The sequence below is a fragment of the Ceratotherium simum genome, chromosome 17 (assembly GCF_057802395.1).
Source record: "Ceratotherium simum simum isolate JZ-2026a chromosome 17, ASM5780239v1, whole genome shotgun sequence".
Lineage (NCBI taxonomy): Eukaryota > Metazoa > Chordata > Mammalia > Perissodactyla > Rhinocerotidae > Ceratotherium > Ceratotherium simum.
The window spans coordinates 17,593,144-17,612,938 of record NC_141916.1 but is presented as its reverse complement, the minus strand read 5'-3'; the positions used below and the strand labels follow the sequence as shown (position 1 = coordinate 17,612,938).

At 41.1% G+C, this 19,795-nt stretch overlaps 1 protein-coding gene across 3 annotated transcripts in view; it reads left to right on the top strand.

Annotated features, from left to right (window-relative positions):
* The window catches only part of SCN8A (sodium voltage-gated channel alpha subunit 8), a 178,659-nt gene that overhangs the window by 50,472 nt on the left and 108,392 nt on the right, over positions 1-19,795 (top strand). Inside the window, exon 2 of one of the 3 annotated variants that reach the window (XM_087442386.1) lies at positions 6,538-6,867. In XM_087442386.1, coding sequence (XP_087298512.1) covers positions 6,592-6,867 — 276 coding nt within the window. In that variant the 5' untranslated portion in view covers positions 6,538-6,591. Of the gene's footprint in view, positions 1-6,537; positions 6,868-19,795 lie in introns of those variants that run through there. The other 2 variants (XM_087442380.1, XM_087442384.1) reach the window with 2 other exon arrangements.

Sequence of the window (19,795 nt, the reverse complement as noted above, 5' to 3'; positions counted from 1 at the left end):
GAATAGTCTTGGCACCCTTGTCAAAAACTATTTGACTATATATGTGAGGGTTTGTTTCTGGGTTCTCTGTTCTATTCCATTGATCTATATGTCTGTTTTTTTGCCAGTGCCACACTGCTTTGGTTGCTGTATCTTTGTAGTAATTTTGATTTCAGGAAGTATTTGAGTCCTCCAAATTTGTTCTTCTTTTTCAAGTCTGAGATAAGTTTTTAATACTACATGCTCTTTGATCCTCCTAACATTTTTTTCTTGTGCCTGCAGTGTTTCCTTTATCCACTCCTCCTGATGGCTTGCTTTCTTCATCCCTGTTATAACCTCACTCCAATGCCAGTTTTCTTTCCCTCTTCACCCCTTTTCCCTTAATTTGGATTCAGCTTTACCTGTGTGTGTCCAGGCCACAGCTGGCATTTTAAGGTCTTAGTCCTGGAAGACTAAGAGAAGGGAGCCCTAACCATCTATTGCTCCCAACTTGGAGTGTAGTGCAATCTCTTGGAACTCTCAGGGTTAAAAGTCACTTTTATTGTCCCTTCATCATCTGGGCCAGCTGTCTCATCTTGGCATTGCAGAAGAAGAAAGCTGAGATAGGAGTGGTGTGATGGACAAGGCACATTACCTGAGAGGCTGTGCGTTATGTAATAGTGAAAAGAGCATCCTATTGAAGGCCAAGAAACGGGTGCCCTCGCTCTGGGTCTGTCACTAATTAGCAGTTAGACAACTTAGCCTCTCTTACTTAACTTACTGATAAGTTTTCTTATCTGTAAAGTAAGGATAGTAGGACTAGATGGTCTCTAAGTTCCCTCTAAATCTAAAAAGTTTATTTTATTTTTTTTGTTGAGGAAGATTCTCACCCTGAGCTAACATCTGTTGCCAATCTTCCTCTTTTTGCTTGAGAAAGATTCTCCCTGAGCTAACATCGATGCCAGTCTTCTTCTATTTTGTATGTGGGTCACTGCCACAGCACGGCTGATGAGTGGCGTAGGTCCATGCTCAGGATCCGAACCCGCAAACCTGGGCCGCTGAAGCAGAGCACACTGAACTTAACCACTACACCATGGGGCTGGCCCCTAAAAAGTTTATTTTTAATTTCTGCAAGACAGTTTTCTCAGAAGGAGGCGGAGTTTAATCTGGTTTTAATGGATGAGTAGAACTTAGGTAAGAAGGAAAGAAAGACTTCAGGAGATTTAAAATAAGAAAATGAAAGTACATTTGGGAGTCAATGAGAATAACAGTGACCTTTTTATTAAATGATGCTGCATCAATTGAATATCCATGTAGAAAAAAATGAACCTTGACTTCTGTCTCACACGATATACAAAAATCAATTCCAAATGATTTGAAATCTAAATAAGAAAGGTAAAACAATAAAGCTTCTAGAAGAAAACATAAGCTAATAGCTGCATGACCTTGGGATAGGCAAAGATTTCTTAGAACAACAGAAAAACCATGAAAGGGAAGATTGATAGATTGGATTCAGTAGAATTAAGAACTACTGTTTATTAAATGGTGTTAAAGACACCATTAAGGAAGAAAAAAAGGAGAAAAATATTTGAAATATATCTAACAAATGGCTTGTATGGAGAATATACAGAGAACTCCCACAAGTCAATAAGAAAATGCAGATGACCCAATAGAAAAGATGGGCAAAGACTTAAACTGGCATTTCACAAAGGAGGATATCTAAATGGCCAATAAACGTAGGAGAAGTGCTCAATATCCTCAGAGAACAGCAAACTCCAGTGAGCCAACAAACACATGAAGAAATGCTCAGCATCATTGTCATTCAAGAAACACAAATCAAAACCACAATGAGACACCACTTCATACCCACTAGGATGGCTGTAATTTAAAAAAGAAAAAGGAAAATAACAAGTGTTGGCTATGATGTGGAGAAATTGGAACTCTTATATTGCTTACATTGCTGGTGAGAATGCAAAATGGTTCAGCCACTGTGGAAAATTGTTTGGCAGTTCCTCAAAATGTTAAACATAGAGTTACCGTATGACCCTGCAATTCTACTCCTAGATGTAAACTAAAAAGAATTGAAAACAGGGACTAAAATAAGTACATGTGCATGCACTATGCACAATAGCCAAAAAGTGGAAAAACCCCAAATGTTCATAAATGGATGAATGAATAAACAAATTATGATACATACATATAACAAAACATTACTCATCAAGAGAAAGGAGTAAAGTACTGATATATGCTACGATGTGGGTAAACTTCAAAAACATTATGCTAAGTGAAAGAAGCCAGACACAAAAGGTTACGTGTTGTTTGATTAGAATAGGTAAATCAATAGAAACAGAACACAGACTAATGGTTGCTAGGAGCTGGGGGAGGGGGAGACAGGAGAGGAGTGGAGAGAAACTGATTACTGGGGGAAGCATTTTACTTTGGAGTGATGGAAACGTTTTGAAACTGGATAGAGGTGTTAGCTGCTCTACAGTGTGAGTGTACTAATCCCACTGAATTGTTCGCTTTAAAATGGTTAATTTTAGGGGCCAGCCCTGTGGGATGGTGGTTAAGCTCGCGTGCTCCACTTCGGTGGCCTGGGGTTCATGGGTTCAGATTCCAGGTGTGGACACTGCTCATTAAGCCATGCTGTGGCAGTGTCCCATATACAAAATGGAGGAAGATTGGTATGGATATTAACTCAGGGCCAATCTTCCTCACCAAAAAAAAAAAAAAAACCTACCAAAAGGTTCCTAGCAGCTGTTGTTTTTAGTAGCCTAAAATAATAAAAAACCTAAATGTCTATAAAAGTAGAATGAATAAATAAATTGTGCTATATTCACACATAGAATACTATACGGTAATAAAAAGAATGAACTACTGCTGCACACACAACGAAGATGAACTTTACAGAAATAATGTTGAGTGAAAGAAGCTGGACGCTGAGGAGTATAATAACATTGTACTTATATGAAGTTCAGGAACAGGCCAAACTAATCTATGGTGATAGATGTCAGAATAGCCTTTGCTGGGAAGGATAGGGGGGTGGTTATTGACAAGGGAGCTCAAGAGAGCTGTCTGGAGTGCTGGAAATTAATATATCTTGATCCGGGTGGTGGTTACACAGGTGTATGCATATGTGCAAAATAACCATTCTGTGCATGTACACTTTATTGTATTATGTTCTACCTTAAAGAAAAACTAGAAAACCGAACCAAAAAGCCATCACCAGAATGGATGTTCTTGCAGGGAAGCAGTAGAAGAGAATGTTTGAGAAGTGTAAGGTTGTAAAAGGCCTTGAATGACACAAGTCTGGATTCTGTCCTATGCCTCTGGTAGGTTTAAGGGAGGGAAATGACATAATGGAAGCAGATTTTTAGGGAAATGGATCTTTGGAGATGCGCCTGGTGGACTGAGGACTGGTCCGCAAGTGGGAGGCTGTTGCAGTTGGACCTGAAGCAGCGTGATGCTGTTGAAAATGGAAACTCTGAAGGAAGAAGAATTAATAAGGCTGGTGACTGGTTGGGCAAGGGCATCAAAGGATGACGGGGCAAGATGACTGAGATTCTGTGCTAGATGGCCGGAAAAACGATGGTCCAGTAACAGAATTAAGGAAGCCAGGAGGAGGAATCTGTTTTGGAAGTGAAAACATGAGTGGTTTAAATGCTTTAATCTTGAACTGGCGACAGGCAATTGTGGGTCTCAGTAGAGCAATCAGGGCTGGTGATAGAAATCTGGAAATCACCCACGTATAGATTCTTCTAGTAGATGAGATCCCTAAAAGAAGGAGTGTGGCAGAGAGATTGCAGGCCAGCCCTCAGAGAAGAACTGGGGTAGGGGAAGAAGAGACTGCAGTTCTGGATAGAACCCGAATAACAGAAGAGAACCGGGATCACTTAAGCCAAACGGAGAGAGAATGGGGGATAAAGATGTAAAGGGAGAAGATAAGAAATAGGAGAGGAAAAGTAAAGATTGAGGAGGTGATGGAGAGAGGGATAATTGAGGGAACATGGTCTTGGTGAAGGCAGGAGGAAACAGGATCTGGAAGCAAAGGCGAAGGACAGCTTTGGAGGGCTTTGCCTGTGAAGAACCCAGGTGTGTGCAATCAGCTCACGGGACTTTGTCAACATCTTCCGTGACGTCCTCTTGCAGTATTCTTTGTCGTCTAATTAGGAACTGAGGGTGACACAGGCTAAGAATGAGTATGGATGTGGGAGCCAAGGAGTCCCAGGCATTTGGACTAGTTATGAGTTCCAGACATAATCCTATTCTCTGTGAAAGGGATACAGAAGAAGTTTAAGAAACCACTCGTACCCTCTGGGAATTTATATGGTACAAATCAGCAATGATAAAGTGCCAAAACAAGTGTGAATAGCATGTTTTGAATCCTGACTTTGTCATTTTCTAGCTTTGTAACTTTGGGCAAGCTACATGAGGTTTCTGTGCCTCTGTTTTCTCATCTGTTAAATGGGGGTAATAATAATATCGACCTCGTATGTTGTTCTGAAGATTAAATGAGTTAATACAAGCAAGGTGCTTGAAACAATTCCTGAAACATAGTAAGTATTTGATAAATGTTAGCTAAGATCATGATAAAGCTATAGGAGTTCACAAGGGGAAAAAATTAGTAAAGGCTGGAGCAGGTGGGAAGGCTCTGTGGAGGAGTGGGATTTATTGGAGGCAATTTGGGGATAGATAGGGGAAAAGGAATTCTAGGTTGGGGAAAACATTGTGAATGAAGTCTCAGATCAGTAAAACCATTGGCGTTTGTGTGTGATTTACATGATGAACCAGACTCTTGCTGTTGGGAGTAGTGGGAGTTGGAGTAGGAGAGGAGGCTGGGTAACTGATCTTCGTCATAATTAAAGAAGTATGAGTTGGGGAGTCAGAGCTCTGTGGTTGTGGTTTTTATCCTGGCCCTGTGACTTTGGGCAAGTTGTCCAATCTCTTAGGACTACAAGTTTCTAAAAATCTGTAAAATGAAGTGGATGGGATCTGTAAAATCCCTTGCAGCTATAATGTTGGTCCATGCTTCATACATGAAGATGATTTCTTTGACCCCACTGTCTGTGGAACAGTGTTCTTCTGCACAGCATGAAGCCAGCTGGTCTGTGTGGGGGCAGACTTGTGGTTGTGGCCTCATTAGTGTCATGCTGTAAGCGAGTTTGCTGACCAGCCCACATACAGACACTGCACACTGCCTTTGCCACATTAGCAATCACCATCACCAAAGAAATCTGGGATCTCTGCGGGTGCATTTGAGAAAGGAGCCTTTGGGTATTTCACTCGCAAATTATTTCGAGTTAACTCTACTACTGTTCTCTTGAGGAGCCTCGAGTTTTATGGATACTTGCCTTGAAGTGGACCCTGAGGGCTAAGTAGGAGAGAAAGAACAATCTTTAGCCTTTTAAAAATATTTCCCAGATTGTCTTTGTGGAGCTCACAAAACTAAAGGAAAAAGCGGCACCACGAGCGCCAGATGAACTGCCAGTGAAGCCCTGAAGCTTCCTGGTCAGACTCTTTTGCTTGGGTCCTTTCGTGACAGTGACCCACACTGTTGCTTTTGACATTAGGGATTCCCCTGTTTCAAGGCATGTATTTGAATAAACTAAGACTGTATAAACATCAGTGGAAATGGGCTTTTCAAATACCGTGCTTAGAAATCACGGACTCTGATGTGGCACTACTTCAGTTTTCCTTTTTCGAAGGGAATTTTGGTTTGTCATTCCCTTCCCGTCCTTCCTGGGTGAGCCCCTCTCAGGGGTTGCACGCAGGCCTTCTGCTGTCACTCACTCTGCAGTGCTGCAGTGTGTTGCATCAGAGGAAGTTCTCTAAGATTCCTCTCTCATTTGCTTGTCTCCATTGCTGAGTGGGAGGTATTTGCCCGCTCCACAGAGAAAAATGCTTTGCGTTTATTCCTGGCAGGAGCTTGGTCGTCAAAGAAGGTACTTCTAGACTTTTGTACTGGATGGATTTTACACAACTTCGTGAACTGAAAAATAACTTGAAACAGAAGAGCCAAAGCAGATGGAAGCTAATTTATCTATATTTTGTGCCTCCAAAGTTTTGAAGGGTTTAGTGTTTTCTGAAACTGAAATTTGAAAAGAGTGACAGTTTACCCTTGTGTTGTCCTTGGAAGGAAGAGTATTTCTTTAGGGAGTAGAGTTCCAGGAAAGGAAGGTGCCTTGAGCGCATAAGGATTCCAAAGCTAACATGCGCCCCCAGGTAATGTTAACTATGCCTTACTAGTTTAGGATAGGAGTTGCTTGAGGATATGGAATATATTGTGGTAGTTGTATGTGGTTCCTAGCAGTGAGTTGCATCTAAGTAAATAATAAAAACTAGCGTTTCGGGAGACTCCCATCTTTCGATCTCCCTGGCTGATCGTTCCCCCGAGGGGTGGTTATGAACAGCACCTCGTCCATTCATGCCTCACATCTTCCGAAGAGAAAAATAACCGTGTCAGGGAAGAAGCTATGCGTTGCAAAGGTTGTGAATGAAGGTTGAGAGTGAGATGGTTTGTTCTGGCCTCTTTTCAGAGTGGTGATTGATGAATGCTGTATGTGTTGCCGTTTCTTCCAGAGCTGACCTGCCCTGGACGCAGCATAACTAACGAAGCTGCTGCAGGATGAGAAGATGGCAGCGCGGCTGCTCGCACCACCAGGCCCTGATAGTTTCAAGCCTTTCACCCCTGAGTCACTGGCAAACATCGAGAGGCGCATTGCCGAGAGCAAGCTCAAGAAACCACCAAAGGCCGACAGCAGTCACCGGGAGGACGATGAGGACAGCAAGCCCAAGCCGAACAGTGACCTGGAAGCAGGGAAGAGTTTGCCTTTCATCTATGGGGACATCCCACAAGGCCTGGTCGCGGTTCCCCTGGAGGACTTTGACCCATACTATTTGACGCAGAAAGTGAGTTGGAGGAGGAGGAGGAACAGCTCCAGATACTCCTTTCCCGACAGACTTAGGGAGATGGGGGAGAAGGAACTGTGTCTCTTTGCCAAAGTTTGGATAAGTAGTTAACCTTTTGTTTCACTTCTGGTTCATGGGGATTATTTTTCAGTTTAATTGCTGCTCGGGGTCATTTGTGGGTCTCGGCACTTCTCAACTCTGTTAATAAGACTTCGTTTTTGGCTCCAGGCCAGATCAGAAAAAGATTAAACAGATTTAAAAGAAGAAATATGTGAAATGGGACTATTTAATAGAGTCCAAGAAAGATGGCATAAGAAAAGATGGTATAGCCCTGTCTCTCACACACACGTTCAAAATTCTATCTTTAAATGTAAAGATGATGTAACTATTGCAACATCAGCAGAGCCTGTCATTAATATAATGGAGATGATAGATTTCTACTGTTTTCTGGCTCCTTTGTGACCTTCGATAATAGCTGTTGGGGACAGGAATAGAATAGAGTAAACCCATCTGGGCCAGTGAGGAGGCCAGGTCTTTGGCCTTGCTGCACAGTGGTCTGGGTTGAGCCAGCACTGATTCTTGCGTTGGAGTCAATTCTGTTATTCCTGCTGGTAAGGAGCATGGCTGAAAGAAATACCAATCTTGGTTTGGCTAAGAGTTTCAAACTGCTCTAACAAACACTTGACCAGACCTTGGGTTTCTTTCTCACGAATATCTTTTGAAACAAGGCAACAAGTGAAGAAGCAAAGCCCCCTGGTTAATTCACCAGCCAAGTGATTAGCCACTGAATACTGAGGACTGGCGTCAGACACCATTTTAGGGGATCCTCATTTGACAGATGTCATTTAAAGAATTACATCGATAGGTAATTCTTTAGGAGGGAAAGGCTTTGTGTAATTATATATTTACAAATACAAAGCTTAACTAAACTGCCTTTATTAACAAAACTGCCTTATAAACTGCCCTTAACTAAATTGCCTTTCAGTCTTTCAATTTGGAAGAAACTTCAGTTCTTTGCCTCAATAATGGGACAGAAGTAAGATGAGGACAGTATCTCTTGACTGAGCTGTAGTTGTGGAGGCATTTTTAGTTTAGGATGGCAAAAGTGGTTAAGACGTTGTCTACACGAAATGATCCTCTCCACCATATACTTCTGTTGCATCTCAGAACAGCTATGTAACAGGATACAGTGGAACCAGGAGCCTGTATCTTCCACTGGGAAATTTAGAAAGTTTAAGGAACAAAATATGATATGATATAAAGAACAGTAGACTGGAAGTAAGAAATCCTGACTCTACCGTAATTCACCATGTTTATTATATATATTTTTCTGTTTTAGTATATGTATTGTTCAAGCTACCACAAATAATTTATGGGAGAAGAAAGTAATCAATGAAGAAAAACCTTCTCAAAACTAGTTCATGTCTGTTAGCAAGTCACTTCACCTCTCTGGGCCTAAATTTTCTCATTTAGAAACTAAGAAGTTAGAATTTCTAAGGGTGTTTTCAAATACCAAGTTCTGGGGCTAAGCAGTTTTCATAGGATGTCACTGCTTTCCCAATTTACTTTTCCCTTTCTCAAAGTCTAACTTCTTTACCTGGGCCTTTGCCAAGTCGGGGTAGGTGAGTGAGGGAGGAGGCAAGGATTAATTTTATGGGTGAGTGAATAAGGGAACATGGAATCTTCGGCTGTTTTTAGAAAAATACTTCATTCACTGTAAAATTTTGAAATACATTTCTCTCCTCTTTCCTACCCTTGCATCTGTCATCTTAGTAGAGGTAAAAAGAATTGACAAATCTCAGGGTTTAGGTTGTTCAGATTTTGGCCAATTGTTATAACTTTTTCAGAAGATACTCTTATAGCAATAAGCAGATAGGTAAAGCCCTTTGGACCCTGGCCTTTCGGGTGGCTAAAACCTCTTTGCTTTTGTTTGAACTATATATTTTTCCAACTCAAATACAAATTAAATTTTCTTTTCTTAAACCTGACTTAACATAGGAAAAATATACAGAGCTATTGGTTGTCAGAGCCCAATTTTCCTTTGCATGCCGTTTTCCCTGGTTCCTGCCCTGTAGACAGCCTCTTTCCTTCCTAATGCCTCAGATTTCAGAGGCCCTGGCTTGGGAGTGAGGACCCAAAGAGAGTGGATCTCTGGTCCTGATTGGTATCATTCCTGGTATAGGCCAGATGTTGATGGAGTTCCATTAGGGGACTGGCTTTTTGTGATAGAAAGTCTGACTACAGCATTTGGCCTCACCACAAGGGTAAATAGTTCGTGGACAGAATAACTTTAATGTATTTTTTTAATCCTTTTTGAAGAATTTTGAAACATACCACCGTGCAGAAGAGTTCATAAAACAGAAATACCTAACAATACTTATTATAAAGCAAACTAACACCCATGGCAAGAAAGAACATTAGTAGCACTTCAGAAGTATTAATTGTACTTTTCAGGAAGGGATTTTTCAGTTGATTAAAAATAATATGCTTGCTGAAGTTTACTTTCAAATCTTCACTGGCATTACTAATACTTCTTACTAACTAGGCCTTTTGCTAGGCTGAATTAGCAAGGTCTCCCCTACAAGGAAGCACACTGGGAATTAACCCACAAATCAAAGAATCCTGAGAGTAGAAATGACTTTAAGAGGACATTCCCTTCCATTTGTTTTTCAAGGGCCGCCTTAAATAATTCTTGCAAAATAGAATTTCTTTCCTTTACTAAATGATACAAGGGCACATCTTTATCTTGTCCTCATAGGCCTCATTTTCTGATTAATCATTTTTGTGACTCTCATAGAAACTTGTTTCTCATTTCCTTCCCTCTGTATTTTAGAAGGTGAAAGAAAACTAATCCTCTATTAATATAGAGGTTGTATCCCGTTGTGGATTTTACACTTTCCAGGGACACAGGGCCATAAAACTTATGTCTCACATTTTCAAGCTACTCCTGTACCGGCTGGTGCGTGTTTGCGCTCTATAAGCTGCTGAGGTCCTCAACAGTGTTGTCCATGTTGCATTTCACCTGAGTTTCCCACCTGATCCGTGAAAACAGCCCAGAGCGTCCTCTCTTTGGATTGCTCAGACCTGCCAGTGTTACAGCATTTTCGTCACCTCTTGGTACTTTGTTTTTATGTCTCCTTTCTTTGGCTTTCTTGTTTTTCAGCTGTTTCCTGCAAATAATTGAATTTAAGGAACATTCAAATTTATTATTTATTTAATTTTTAAAATAGGTAATATATTTACATGGTTGAAAATTCAGTAAAAGGTATTCAGTAAAATGTCTCCCCTTTACACCTCTCCCTCATCTGTCCACTTTCTGTCTCCCTGCACAGACACCAGTGTTAGTAGTATTTTCCAGAGTTTCTTTATAAACGTACAAAAACAAATAGGTATTTTAAGGAACTTGAACCTTCCTGAATGCCTTTGTTCTTGGTTTTCTTTCTACTATTTTCTTAAGCCTATTGAAGTATTAATTTTATTTGTTTTCCCTTCTTTCATATTATAGAGTCTTAAGTTTTATCAGTGTAAATTCTCAATTCATTTCTCCCTCCCCCCCACTTTTTTTAGTGAATCAAATCAAGGACTTTCTCTGTTGCTCAAAGTGTCTTTCTGTTTTCACTACAAAAAATACTTTCCAATGCTTGATAATAACTTGTTGAATTTTAAATGGCCACGTACATTCCTAATAACTGTCTTAAGTAGGGCAGCAAGAAAGTCTATGGATTAAGTTGAATGAAGGCCTTCAGAGTTGGCTCCTCCTCCCCTTCCTATTTCTTAAAACTGATCATTGATATGTGTGTCCTTTTTATTTAATGGGTATACCCTCTTATAAGAAAGTCCTATAAACAAAAATCCAAATTACAGAATTGACTGATGTGCCTTTAAATAGGGCACATTCCTGTTTCATTAAAATGTTATATGGGGTTTCCCAAAGTTCATCTACCTTCACCTTTTCATGTCTACCTTTTCCTGCAAATTGGAGTTCACTGAGAATCATAGAAAATTAGGATATGGTAGCCTTAGACATCATCTAGATCAGCCTCCTCATTTTATAAATTTAACGAGGTGAAGTGCTTTGTCAAAGCCAACACCATGGTTTGTGGTAGACCCAGGACTAGAACTCGTGCCTCCTGACTCTGAGTTCATTACAACATATTTCTGGTTCCCCACTTCTCTAATTTTTCATTGAATGATCCTCTGCCTCTATTGGCTCAGTTCTTTTGAAGCTAGGCAGGTGAATCCCGAGACAGAAGAAACCCTGCTTTTCCATTCACCTCCCTGATAATCCCTGTGGTTTAATAACCCTTCCTAAGAGTTGTGTCCTAAGAAGTGCAGTGCTTCTTGGGGAGAGGATGACATTTGTGTTAGCTCCAATATTTTATCTCTTCAAGTAGAGGAGCCCTGAGTCTCTAGCAGTCCTAGACGAGCTATTCCAGAGACCTGGGCTCAGTTTGAGGACTGCTAAAACTGTTCAGCTCGATGTGTAATCTGGAGGCAATTGATTTAACCTCTCCACATATTGTTACTTTTTAAAGGAAGATCGTATCCTACCCGCCCCAATCCCCCAGCCTACCAGCAGAATGGTGTAGTGAAAAGAGCAGCTAACTGGGAATATAAAAACCTTCAGTTTAGTTCTGCCTTTGCCTCTTGCTTGCCCTTGGCCAAATCACTTAAATTCTCTGGGCTTCAATGTCCTTATCCACAATGTATGCAAGATCAGAGTTGGACCTATATCTGTATCTTTCTAACTGTGTTTCACACTTACGCCTATCCCATCCCATGTTTTAGCTTTGGCAGACCACTCTCTGTTTCCTTAGTGTCCCCTGCCTTCTGATCTCCATCCCTGCCTCTTGGAATGTACTCTGTCCTTGAGCTTCCCCTTTTGACACTCTACCTATTCATCCAGGCCCAGCCTTGAGGCCTCCTCTTCCTTATAGCCTAACTTGATTCTCCTACACCAGAACTCATTCTTCCTCCTCCTGCATTTCTGGAATACATTAAGATCTTCAGCTCTACGTTTGATAAGAACTGGGGTTTAGGTTTAACTCAGGTTGGGTGTGGCAGGGCACCCTGTTCCCAGCAATGTTGACAGTTTTCTCCTTACCTCACTAATGTTGGTGCCATCAGCTTCCTCAAATGAAGAGCTCTAAGTGATACACACACACACACTCACACACGAGTACCATGAGCTCCTGGAAGAAAATCCTCACTGAGTCCATTTTCACACACTTTCAACAGGTGTGCAGAGCAGAGACAGGCTGTTAAAGGCAAGTTTATGTCCATTAGGTGTGATCTGAAGTATTGCTAATGAGATGTTGCATTGCCTGCTTTTGCACAATAAGCCTGGATGCTGCTTTCTGTTTTAAATAAAAACTAAATACTATTTTAAAACTTCATTTTATTTTGTTGTTAAAAAAATTGCAACAATATGAGAAAACAGAATGATGTTTCCATTATCTTATTCACCAAATCAAATTGAGGCAAGTGCTTGTGAGCCAATGAGAGGTAGGCCATTCTCAGGGTGATGGGTTAATGATGTGCATGTGTAGGGTTCTTTTCCTTTCTCCAAGTATCATTATCTAGAGGGAAAGGAATTTAATTAAACATTCCCACGTCAGATTCCTCTTTTATAACCTTCACAATAGACGAAGAGTTGGGAAATTTGTTTCTGGTCCCATCCCCAAGTAATTCTAGGTGATCTTGGGCATGTCACTTAACCATTCAGGGTCTCGGTTTCCTTAATCTAGAAAATTAAGATTATGCCAATAGCTAATATCCCATCTGTCCTACAGGGTGTTGTGAAGATCATTTCTTGACTACCCTATATAAAACGAAACAGCCTATTGCTCCAACCCTGCTTCCCTTTTCTCCATAGCACTTAGCAGCACCTGGCATATAATATATTTATTTGTTTATTGTTCATCCTTTTGTATGCCCCTCAGCTGGAGCAGTGCCTGCCCTATAGTAAGTGCTCAATCCATATTTGTTGAATGAGTGAGTTAATCTTATGAGATAATGCATATGAAAACACTATGTACTTTTCTAAGGGCTTTGAATGTGAAAAGTGACATAATTTTTTTTCTAAGTTTCTAAAAAAGTTTTCCCATCTACCAAGATGAATTGAACTCTAGGGGGAAAAAGACTGATTACCAATATATCTTTTCCTTTCACAAAGAATTACTTTCCTTTAGGGGCTGAGGAAGTAGATCAGGAAATAGGTTTCCTGATGTTTTAGAGATTTTCAGAGGACTGGATAACTGTTGTTAAGTGCCACCAGTCTTCTCTCTCCTCTTGTAGAGCTTTAGTATTAGAAGAGACTTTATCAAAGGTCATTAGGTAATAGCCTTTGCCTACTGCTTGAATCTCTTCTTGATTTGTTGGTATCAAAGTGTATTATACAAAGGATATTATTTCCTGAATATTCTAAGTCATCCTGTCATGTCTACCTTTATTAACTGTTTTGCTTCTTTTTTGACTGTGTGAGTTCTGTTACCCTCCCTGTATTAGCCGACTATAAAGGAATTGAGCGAGGCTGACATGGAATATATACCAGTTTGGGTTGCCTCGTATAAAATATGATACATTTATTCAACAAACACTTCTTGGGTACTTCCTATACGTGAGGCATTGGGAGTATTGGGTGGTCTTGGGGGAAGCAAAGATTAATAAAGTCCATTCTTTACCCTTAAGTAGCTTATAACATGGTGTGTATAGTGTGATATCACTTTTGACAAGGGGACCCCAGACCTGGCCTGCCTTACTTCATAGTAAGAGCGATATTTGAGTTAGGCTTTGGATTTTAGAAAAGAGAGATAGACTGAAACATTCTAGGTGGAAAGAACAATATGAACAAAGGCTCAGAGACAAGGGCGTAGGACAGTGTAAGAAAAAGCTGAGAAGTCTGATTTGGTTGGGATGTGGGGAAATGACTTAGGAGCAGTGGGAGATAAGGCTGGGAAGGGAGAACTGAGCCAGATCATGGAGGACTTACAGTGTTAGACTGAGAAGTTTGGTCTTTACTTAATAAGCAATAGAGAACTACTGAAGGTTTTGATTGGGAGTAAGGGTATGTGGTCAAAGCTGTGCTTTAGGGAAGTGAATGTGGCGGTGATATGTAGGATGGACCAGAGGGAAAGAGAAGCGGGACAGAGAGACCAGCTGTGGAGTAATGAGGGTCTGAACTATAGTGCGGAAGTGGAAAGTAAGTGGAAGGGATGGAGTCAAGAGTTATTATAGAGATAAATTGATAGGATTTTGTGACTGATGGTGGAGGGCTAAGGAAAGAGTTGAGCATTCAGTCATTCATTTGATAATTTGATAAATTGTCAGTGAGCGTTTTCTATATATGCTCAGGCTCTGTTCTATGTCCGTGGGAACAAAACAGACAAGTTCCATATATACACCACTCTTGGAACTTAGTTTTTGTTGGGGAAACAGATAATAAACAAGAAATAAAATCATTACAGGTAATGGTAAGGGCATTAATGAAGATGATATAATATGGTCCAGGTACTTGAGAGGTTGTGGTGCTCTAACTTGGTACAGAGACTAACTTGGAGAATTCAGAAGAATCAAACACTACATGCTCTCTTAAATATTCAGTGTCTTAAATAGGCCTTTAGCAAGTACTAAATTATAATCTTTAAAAAGACCCATAATGCAGATATTCTGAGTTGTGTAAAAGCCAGGATTGTCACTCTGTTGGGAGAATTTGCCAGTCTGGGGTTTTTACACAGACAGAAGTCGAGTACATTTCAGCAGCAATGTGAGCTAAGTGCTAAGTTGCAGTTCCAAAGTTCTGAGCCACATGGTGTATAAGAGAGAACTTTTACCTGAATTCTAGGATGTGTGTTATTAGCTAATCACCTCAGCCATAAAATTCCACTGATTGGTAATTTTAGGAATTAGTCTCTGATGGTTTCTCCAGGATGTGGTTATGAAATCTTTTTATTCTAATAAAAATTCATCTGTTGGATGGGTTATTTAATAATGACCATTTAAATGTTGGATGATGTCTCAAGATTACAATGATATTGATTATCTTCTGACAATAATTAACTATATTTAAAATCCTTTCTTAGTCAAGGAGATTAAGACTGTAACATCATTATAGAGAGGGATGCTTCTCTTACTAATTGTTTCCAAATTCACATGAGTTGTAAATTCTTGACATATAACCCTGTTTGACACAGTTCAAGATTAGGATTGCCCCTTATATGACAATTTCTGCCAACTCTGATCCTAGCAGTAGAATTTTTGATACAAGCTGTGAAGAGGCACTCTTATTCCAGACACTTTGTTGAGACTACGAAGTGTGGCCTATGGAATCAACTTTGAATAAAAGATTCCTCCAATTTCAGAGGATGAGGTGCCCCATCTACTGTTCAAGGTCAGTCCCTCAGACCTTGTGCCTGTGACCCCATCTACGCCTTCCAGCCTTCTCTAGAACTTCCCTCTCTCAGTTATCCCCTCTCTCTTCTGTACTTTCAACCTTTCCCATTCAATTGATTCCTTCCCCTCAGCCTGTAAATATACTCAAAGCCTTTCCCATCCTAATAACCTCTCACTTGACCTCCTATCTCTAGCTAGTCCAACCTCTCTTCTCACGCCTTTGAAACTTATGAAGAGTAGCCTTTGCTCACCATCACCACCTGTACATCTCCCACCTGCTCCTCCGTCCTTGTAGTCTGACTCTGCATCCTCACCTCTCTACTGATATTCTCAAGATGAGATCCTCTATGATTTCAGATTGCCGGATCTAATGGACATTTTTTTCAGTTCTTCTCTCACTGAACCTCTCTGTGTATTTGGCACCGTTGATTACTCTCTGATTCTTGCAGCTCTTTACTTCCTTGGCCTAATTCTCCTTTCTCGGACTATTCCTTCTCTTTCTCTTTTGTTTCCTCCACCTTTCCCTTAAATGTTGCTATTCCCCTGGGTTCAGTCCTTGGCCCACATTCCTCTCATTTGGCACTCTCCCTGGGTGATCTTATCCATTTTCTCAGTACTCTTGAATCTCCAGCCTAGAACGCTCCTTAAATATTTAACACCTTGCCAGGCATCTCAACTTGGATTTCCCACAGGTAACTCAGTGTGTTCAAAACTGAACTCATTCTCTCTCCTCAAACCTACTTATCTTCTTTCGTCTGCTATTTTAGTTGATGACACCTTCCAAATTCTAGATATCATTACTGACTGCCCAATTTTCTGCAGTCTTTGAGGATCACCAACATTAGGGAGCTCTCAGTAGAATGTTGCACGTTTTTCCAAGTAAGAAAAAATGGTGGCTCAGAAATGTTAATTTACTTGCTCAGATTCCCTCAACAAGTGTGTGGTAGAGCCGAGTTTCAGTTCCAGGGATGTGTGAATTTAACACTCAGGGTCTTTCTGCCATGCCATGCTGTCTTTATAGAATGATGTTTTGTTTTTGTTTTCTGCTATCGTTTTTAGGTAATTTTCTATCGTTTTGCACTGCCTCAACATGAAGTTAGCATGTTTTTTTTTTTTTAGTTCATTTGTTTCATACCATATCTTCAGCATGGTATCTAAGACATAGAAAAGATTAGAAGACTTTTCAAACTAAAATTAATGATTTTTTTATGGGTGGAAAATGTGATGATGTAGTTTCACTTACACACCTAGCAGAGAGTTGGATATAGTTTTAGGTTAGTTGACTTGAGCTGTATCATTTCCTCAAGTGTAAGGGATCTATTGATACGTTCAACAAACATGTCTGAGCTGTCTGCCTTGTGCCAGATGGGCGTCATATTATGTGCTCTGCTTGCTAAGCTGAGAAAGTCACGGTAGTTGGAAGATATCCCCCTGCCTTTAAGTATCTCAGGTGCAGTGATAGATACTGATATGTAAGCAAAAATGACAATACTGTGTTGACTGCTCTAAAAGAAGTAAGTACAAGGTATTGTGGGCACACAGGAAGGAAGGATAATTCTGTTTGAGAGAGTTGAATGGGGCCGTCTTCAGAGAGGAGGTGGTATTTGAGCTGGACCTGAAAGTATTGAAGTATGGTAAAAAAAAAATTCACTTATTGGAGAAGAGAAGGAAGTAGTTCAGGTATAAAGAACAGTGCATGCAAAGGCAGAGAGACATGACAAATGTTGAATTGTTTAACACAGTTTAGTTGTGCCTGGAGCAATGGGTGAGGTTTGGTAAGACAGGAGATAAAGTTGGGGCCGGCCTGGTAGCCTAGTGGTTAAGTTTGGCACACTCTGCTTCAGCGGCCTGGGTTCAGATCCTGGGCACAGACCTACACCACTTGTCGGTGGCCAAGCTGTGGCGGCAACCCACATACAAAATAGAGAAAGCCTGGCACAGATGTTAGCTCAGGGAGAATCTTCCTCAAGAAAAAAAAAAAAAAAAGACAGGAGATAAGGCCAGAGAGGGAGGTTGGATCCCAATGTGTGCATAGTAAGCAGTTTTATTTTCTCCCACTCCCAGAGTTCTCAGGTCTGAAATAACCTCTGGGCCCCATTTTCAGCCAGTGCAGCCGTACAGGTGCCTCCTAGTGACTCTGGACTCTTGGTCTAGCTTATGTGCAAGTGTCCTACTGACTTGTGCCAAGTGTGTGAATACTAGCTAATGTGAGTGTTAGCTGTTAGAGTCTCCTAATGGCCACCCATGTTTGCAGCCAGAGAGCAGAAGGAGTCTGTGTGACAGCAATGGCATCATCGTAATCACATTTACTGAGTGCTCATTCTGTGCCACACACTGGAGTAAGGACTTTTTGTGAATTTTTATTTAATCCTCATAACCCAATAAAGTTGCGTAAGATCATAATAGCTAATAAGCAACGGAGCTGGGTCTTGAACCCGGGTCTTTGTGGCCTCAAAGCCTCTAAACCCCTCTGCTCTGCTGCTTTCTAAGAGAGGAGAGTGAGAATAGATTCTAGAATATGAATACAGTAAATAGAGGGGTTAGTATGCTTTATATAATAAACCTGCATTCTACTTTACCCTGGGGCAGCTGCAGTCTGCACAGTCAGAGAGAGAAGGGGGAGGAGATCAAGGCAAACTCCTGGGGAAGAGCAGCCATGGGGGAGGGTCAGAGCTGCCCTACCCTGGGGAGCAGAGCATGCTGGCTCAGCGCTGAGGCAGGTGCACAGCGCTGCTGTTCTGCCAGGTATGGCTTCCTGCGACCAGGATATGGGCAGGAAGGGTGTCAGCTGCTCCAGATGTGGGTGGGAGGGCAAGGTCAAACCAAATGAGAACGTGTATGCAGAAGCGCCTGGAAGACAGTGAGGCCACATACAGAGTGGTGCTAGCATTATCTTCATCCAGCTTAACTTGGGAAAAAGACCGTAACAGCTGCTGTGATCTCTGAGGCATATGCAGGGGCTTTTCTTTTTGCCAGAGTTAAAGATATTAAGTAAAAGAGATTCCTTCTTTGATCTGAGGATTGGACCAGAGGACCTAGAGAGAACAGTTGAGGACTGAAAGCCAGGAGACCTGGACCCTCATAACTCTCCTCCTCTCAACGGCTCTGTGGTCTTAGCTTGGCTTCTTGTCTGTGAAGTGAGGAGTTGGGTTTGATACATAGTCTTGAAGCTTTTTTTAAATTGCAGTGTGGTATGACAATTAAGAGTATAGGCTTTGGAGTTAGACTGTCTTGGTTCAGTTCTAAGTTTCACCACTTAATAACTTTGTGGTCTTGGGCAAGTTCCTTCACCTTTCCACCTCAATTTCATCATCTAAAATAGTACTTACCTCACGGAGTGGTTGCTATGAGAAAGACAGTTATTGTGTAAGGCATCTTAGTAGGCTGCCTGCCACATGGTAATGCTTAATACATGTTAAGTGTTCTTATTTCTTCAAATAAACTCATAGGAACAATTATCAATGACTCAAAGGAGTACAAAAATAAATATGAGGGGCCAGCCCAGTGGCGTAGCGGTTAAGTTTGTGCGCTCCGCTTCGGTGGCCCGGGGTTTGCAGATTCGGGTCCCGGGCGCAGACCTATGCACTGCTTATCAAGCCATGCTGTGGCAGCATCCCATATGAAGTAGAGGAAGGTGGGCATGGATGTTAGCCCAGGGCCAATCTTCCTCAGCAAAAAGAGGAAGATTGGCAACGGATGTTAGCTCAGGGCTGATCTTCCTTACAAAAATAAATACATACATACATACATACATACATACATACATACATACATACATACATACGGGATTTAGAGGTCTCTCTTGCTCAGTCCTCAGTGTAGTGGAATAGAGACTTGAAAGATGAGGGCTCTAAATATTCAGATAGTTCAAACAGAAGTACAAGCCCAAAATGAAAAACTTACCCGCATCCTCATGTCCTGCTCTAGTTCAGTATTTCTAAGGGCAGCTGGGTACCAGGACACGGGTCCTCTGGAAATTCAGGCCAGTTGTACCTTTACTGGCACCTTTCTTGGGATGCACTGGGACCATGATTGTGATTTTACTTGAGGGACCCACTGAGCAGATGAGCATTAAGAAAGGCATAGCAACTCTTCAACATGCTGTGGTCGCTTTGACGGTCCGAGTCATTTATTTCTGAACAGCTTCCTAGTCTGAAGTAGAATCTGTTTAGATTCAGCATTATATTTTTCTTCATTAAAACAGGGGAATTTTGAAAGGACATTTATTTGTTGCCTGCTACATTGGCTGGCTATTCAGAAGCAAATACCAAATTGCTGTTGATTAGTGGACAACTGGCTACTGCTGTTATCGTTGCTCTATTGGGTAGAAGAGTACTTCTCTGTGCATGCACATGCTGAAACCAATAGGCAGAGAGGATCTGCCCCTGGTAGAAGGTACCAGAATTAAGAATTTATAGTTAGACAGGAAAGAGCTAACAACTATTTTATAAGTCAAACTGGCCAGTTGCCTGGTTCAGAAGAGGTACATAGATCTGGGAGAATAAGTTATATGTCTTAGATTTAGGCAGGCAAGAAT